The following is a 6000-nucleotide window of genomic DNA, read 5'->3' on the forward strand; positions in this document are numbered from 1 at the left end:
GTATGTTTCCGGTCACTGCCATTTATTCAACTACGACCTACCCCCCCCCCCGTCTGTACACAATACCCCCGCTCGTCTTGCTCTATACGTCTTCAAATATTGATCGCCGCGACATCGTCTGCCGTCACAAAAGACAAGCCCCCGGGTGAGAAGAAGATGGCAGAGAGCGGTTGAAGATATGTCAAGACCTTCATGCATTCGCGCTAAAAATAAAAAGAGGAGAGAAAGCTTGACGGGCGCCTAATTTTTGTAAGATATCAAAGGCGTCTGGGAAAAGCGGGGAACGCTCAGTAAAGTCGAGGCTCCGCTGGCTGTCAGGAGTCTCGAGTCAGGACCTCCTTTGCGCTTTGGCTGAATTACTGATGAATGATTTTGTTATTCAGATGCGTCGGTTCGTCTAGCGGCGAACAAAGAGCGAGTCAGTTTTTTCTGACAGACCTTGGCGAGATGGCTACTGGATTATTCATCATGTTTTCTTCCCGCTCCTTCACGACAACCCATCTTTTCTATGTTTTTAGCAGGGAGGAGATGTGAAAGCGTCAGCAAACATGGTATAGGATTTAGCAGCGAGATGTACTGTATAGGGTCCGGAAATAAAGGGAGTTTGATTTTTAGCTCGGACATGGTCTAGTGCAAGCTTCCCCACTAATTGAGGGCTGTGCAGTAATCTTTAGTCGGCCAGAAGTCATTTACTGTAAGCTCTTCTGCAGAAATGAGATGAGGTCAGGGCGAATCAGCATCTTCACAATCAAAAAAGTTGAACTGTCGGCTGAAATTTTTGCGTACGATTGGGACAAATGCAGCTTGAAAATAGAAGGCGATTGTGTAAAGTAAAGGAACAGCAAAACGGATAGAAAAATATATTGTGGTTCAAGTGTGATTCCCCTTCCACAATATAATATAAAGCACAAAGAAGAATATAAGTCTAATATTACTTTTACTGTTACTGTTGTGCCCGGAATGCTACACAATAAGTCATTACGTAATTTGGCCTGATGGCTTAGGACATGGAGCAGTTCTTTTTTTTAGGAGTTAAGAGGTTTATTGTGGTGAAAACAGAAAGGAAATGACACGCAGCTCATGAGATATTGAATCATAAACATGTGTCTTCTTTTAAAACTTTGAATTGATGGCATCCGAAGCATTTACGTTTCAAAAGCAGTGTCCAGTCGACTACCTTTTAACCCTTTTCTACTTTGAACAGAACAAACAACTTGAATAAATATTGAGGTGACACTGTATCATAAGTTGTGTGTATTATAACTCTGCGTAAAATACAATGTTAAATAAATCAAATATTACACAAACAATGGATGCCTGATAACACCACAGAGCACTAAGTTCAATGTCACACTCTGAAACATTCCAGGCAAAGCAATAACATCTCCGTGGAGACAAGCGGGTGGCAGACCGGGAAAGCTACATTGTACACCTTTAATGCCTGAAGTCAAACTAAAGTCCTTGGACTCCCATCACTGGGCCTTGGCAGGTGCATCCTTAAGAGGAATGTCCAGCAGAGTTGAAAAGGTCACACTTGTTCTGCTGCTCTTAAGTATGCCAACCATCCCTGTGCCGCGGGGGTCACGGGCGAGCACTGGCCATCCCGCACCTCCAAGGGCCATTTCAAAGAGCGAGCATAATGTTCAGGTTGTTGACGTGCATTTCAACCGATCCATTTAATCAAATACGGAGAACGACTCCTGCGCTGTGTCCGTCAGCTCTCACTCGGGAGTTGAGATATCACGTTTAATTGCGAGACAGATTAAAGCCTCTCTTTATGGACAGGGCTCTTCCAGTTATCTCGTGGCACCGGTCCACAAGGGCAACTGCTAATGTATTATTATCAGCGCGATGTGACGAGCTGACAGAATGCGCCTCTCTGCCAGACGCGGGGATATGCGGTGACTCCAGTCCTATCGAGCCTCGGCGAGAGCTTATTCACAGCTTCTCTGGCTCTCTCTCTTTCCTTTCCATTCTAAAGTCTGACTCCTTGGTATTTTTACGCATTTGACTGCTCTGCCAAAACCGAGACGGGGGAAAGGAGTGGAGCGCGGCGGCGGCGGCGGCGGTGGATGCGCTTCAACAACACAACAAAAAGGCGCATCCCAAAAAAAGGCGGAAGATAATGTATGTGCACCATGGCCCGTTACGTGAGACACACAACACATAACACTGACACACACATATAACGCTGACACACACATATAACAGTGACACACACATATCACTGACACACACATAACACTGACACACACATATAACACTGACACACACATAACACTGACACACACATAACACTGACACACACATAACACACATAACACTGACACACACATAACACACATAACACTGACACACACATAACACTGACACACACATATAACACTGACACACACATATAACACTGACACACACATAACACTGACACACACATAACACACATAACACTGACACACACATAACACACATAACACTGACACACACATAACACACATAACACTGACACACACATAACACTGACACACACATATAACACTGACACACACATATAACACTGACACACACATAACACTGACACACACATAACACACATAACACTGACACACACATAACACACATAACACTGACACACACATAACACACATAACACTGACACACACACATAACACTGACACATACATACACACACACACACACACACATAACACACTCACACACACACAACACTGACACACACACACAGACACACACACTGACACACAGACGCATACATACAGACACACATACAGACACACACACACACACAGAGACTCACACACACACACACACTCTGACACACACACACACACAGACACACACACTGACACACACACACAGAGAGACTCACACACACACACACTGACACACACACTGACACACACACACAAACAGAGACTCACACACAAACACACACACACACACACAGAGACTCACACACACACACACACACAGAGACTCACACACACACACACACACACACACAGAGACTCACACACACACACACACACACACACAGAGACTCACACACACACACACACACACACACACACACACACACGGGGCACAAACAAAAGCGCATTCCAGCGGTATCTACGCGGGTGAAAGACAAAAGCGTTTAATGGCACGTCTACCCCACATTTGGCACAACAACATCCCCCGTTATAAATCCTCCCGGTGCGATCCCCCCTTTCAGAGCCTCTACGGGCGCTGATCGGGGACGGGGGACTGAGGGGGGGGAACTTTCAACCCCACTCCCCCGATGCCAGTCCCGAGATGGCACCGAGATGGCATCGAGATCATCCTATAGACGCGCTGACACATCTGAGCCGCTCAATGTGTCCGGGGGGCTCGTAAGTCACGCGGGGCTTTACTGCAAAGGCAAAAGGCAACGGCAAACCACGCAGACCCCCACTACACACATGTCCCATACGCTACTATTTAAAGCATGAAAGGGGGTCCTGCGCGCGCGCGTCCGAGCGGGCACACGGGAAAAAAACACGCGCGTCGCAGCATCTTGAAGAAAAGACCGTCACAAATCTGTTACCGGGTCAAAAATAACACGCGTGATCTCACAAGACATCGTTGATAAATAGATAAAATAAGAAAGAGAAAGCGAGAGACGATGAGGGATGATACGAGGATAACGGGACACAACACTAACCTGTTTGACTTCAGCTGGCATGGTCCAAAGAAAGTCCCCCCCGGCTCCCGGACAACAAAAAAAGATATATTGAACCTCCTCGCGGGGAAAACGAGTGAGTGAAAACTAGTTCCACGTCTGTTGGGGGGGTAAAAGTTCCTGTTTCCCTCCTCTCCTCCGCTGGACTCCACGCGCTTCTCTTGTGTTTTCACGCTGAGTTTGCCCGTGTGTAAAGCGCAGATGCGGCGGCTCAGACACAGACACAGGCATCCTCCGCGCACATGCGTCAAGGCGAGCGGACCGACGCGCGCCAAACAGGAAGTGGAGCTTTCAAAGTAAACGCGCGACCGAAAGAAGAGACCAATGAGAAAACCTACACGGAATAATGCGTTCAGCTAAGATTATAGATGGAAGGAAAAATGAGGTAGTTGCTCCATCAGTAGACTAGATACCGTATTTTCCGGACTATAAGTCGCACCGGAGTATAAGGCGCACCAGCCAAAAAATGCATAATAGAGAAGAAAAAAACATAGATAAGTTGCAGTATGAAAGTATGAAATGTGGTTGTGTGTGAAAATAACAAATAATATAACATAAAAGTCGCTCCGGAGTATAAGTATAAGTATATAAATATAAGTATAAGTCGCACAATGGCCAAAACTATGAAAAAAGGTGCGACTTATAGTCTGGAAAATACGGTTATGTTCTGATGGGGAAAAAAATTGTTTAAAATGATGTTGAATGAATCAATAAATGACAAACAAAAACATAAATAGCACTTTTAATAACTGAATAGACTACAGTGTGATTCCAGCAGTAGCAGTAGCAGTAGTAAGAAGGGACTCCCCGACTCCCCTAAATAATTGATTTGCTTGTGGTTTTTCAATTATTTTGAGTGGAATATTATATATTCTACTTTCTGGATAACGCTTATACAGAGCTTTTACTGTGAAACATTTTGCACATACGGATTCATTCTAACGCGGTCACGTTCTCTTGACGCGGGCAGAAGGCATGAGCTTGCTTTTTCATGAGGCAAAGATGTTGGGATGGATGCACACAAAGAAGATAAGCGCTGCAAACACTGCCAAAGTTGTCTGCATCCACACAAGTCAAAGAGGGGAGCACTATAGCGTGTTGAACTTTCTGCACTTCCCACACAAGTAAACAAGCACACAAAGTTAGATGACGAGAACAAAACAGCCAGAGGCAGCGGGGAGGAGGAGAGTGGTTCCCAGACAGGCAGCAGGAGCTTGAAGTGCAGTAGCTCTCTCTCTCTCTGTCTCGCTCTCTGTCTCACTCTCTCTCCCCCTCTCTTTAAGTCTCTCGCCCCATCGCTGGCATCTTTGGGGTGGGACCAATTCCCTCTGCACTCCAGCTGCGACTGCCTGTCAGCCCACCACCCCTCCCCTTTTGTTGGCATAGAGAAAGACAGACAGACAGGCAGGCAGAGAGAGAGAGAGAAGGAGAGAGAAAAGTGGGGGGGCTCACACAAAACAAAAGTTAGACCCATTGAAGCGAAGGCACCCCAGACTGTGCACATTTTTACACCCCTCACATACACACACACACACACACACACGCACAGCCCTGCTCCCTTCAGCACCTCTTTGTCCGTCTCCGCTCACTGCACTTGATATAAGGGAGAGAGCCAGCACAAACGTGAAAGAATGTGCATTCACATATCCACGACTGTGACCAGGACTGAGCAGGAATGTTAATCTAATAACGGCAGAGGAGGGCTAACTATAAGGACATGTTTGAGAGACATCTGGACGTACAGGGCGGAAAAAAGGTTGACGGGACGAAAATAAACTCAAAACAGAGAAAGGAGAAATCCCAAATGGAGGCGAATGGCTGAACTCCGGCATTCCTCAACATCCACTGTCTGTTTGCAATGATAGACCTGGCTCGTCATATTGCAGTTGGACTTTCAAGAAATCTTTCATTACACACGAGTTATTGCTGCAGCTGTGCCAGCAAACAGAGCTGGATTTCAATACAATCTTTGAACTGAGCCGGATCATTTTACTAATAGGCCGCGGCATGCCTAACTCACTGAGCCATAGCATTTGTTTTTGACACGGCAAGCATCTAATAACAAACTAAAACATGCTTTAGTGTAAATAGACTAAGGATTTTCTTATAAATCAGTACAGTAAACTAGCAAAAAAGGTTCACTACTTCTGACTCAGCCTTCAATGCCACTTTGAAGGAACATTTTCAGCAAGAATGTTGGATTATTCTGTATGTTTTGGGTTGGGAGAGAGTTGGAATCCACTGGGGGACAACACAACGCTTTACCAGGTCCATAAATCAAA

General features: G+C 45.8%; 1 protein-coding gene across 11 annotated transcripts in view; it reads right to left on the reverse strand.

Moving 5' to 3' along the window:
- arvcfb (ARVCF delta catenin family member b) overlaps window positions 1–6000 on the reverse strand; it is a 243346-nt gene that overhangs the window by 132693 nt on the left and 104653 nt on the right. For 3 of the 11 annotated variants that reach the window (XM_072433078.1, XM_072433077.1, XM_072433074.1), the window contains exon 1: window positions 3701–3935. The exons of the other annotated variants lie outside the window; for them this stretch is intronic. In XM_072433078.1, the coding sequence (XP_072289179.1) occupies window positions 3701–3721 (21 nt within the window). In that variant the 5' untranslated portion in view covers window positions 3722–3935. Of the gene's footprint in view, window positions 1–3700; window positions 3936–6000 lie in introns of those variants that run through there. 11 annotated transcript variants of the gene reach the window in all.

Source organism: Eucyclogobius newberryi, unplaced genomic scaffold (assembly GCF_026437365.1).
Source record: "Eucyclogobius newberryi isolate DKJ021-1_F unplaced genomic scaffold, fEucNew1.0.hap1 SCAF_6, whole genome shotgun sequence".
NCBI classification, from domain to species: domain Eukaryota; kingdom Metazoa; phylum Chordata; class Actinopteri; order Gobiiformes; family Gobiidae; genus Eucyclogobius; species Eucyclogobius newberryi.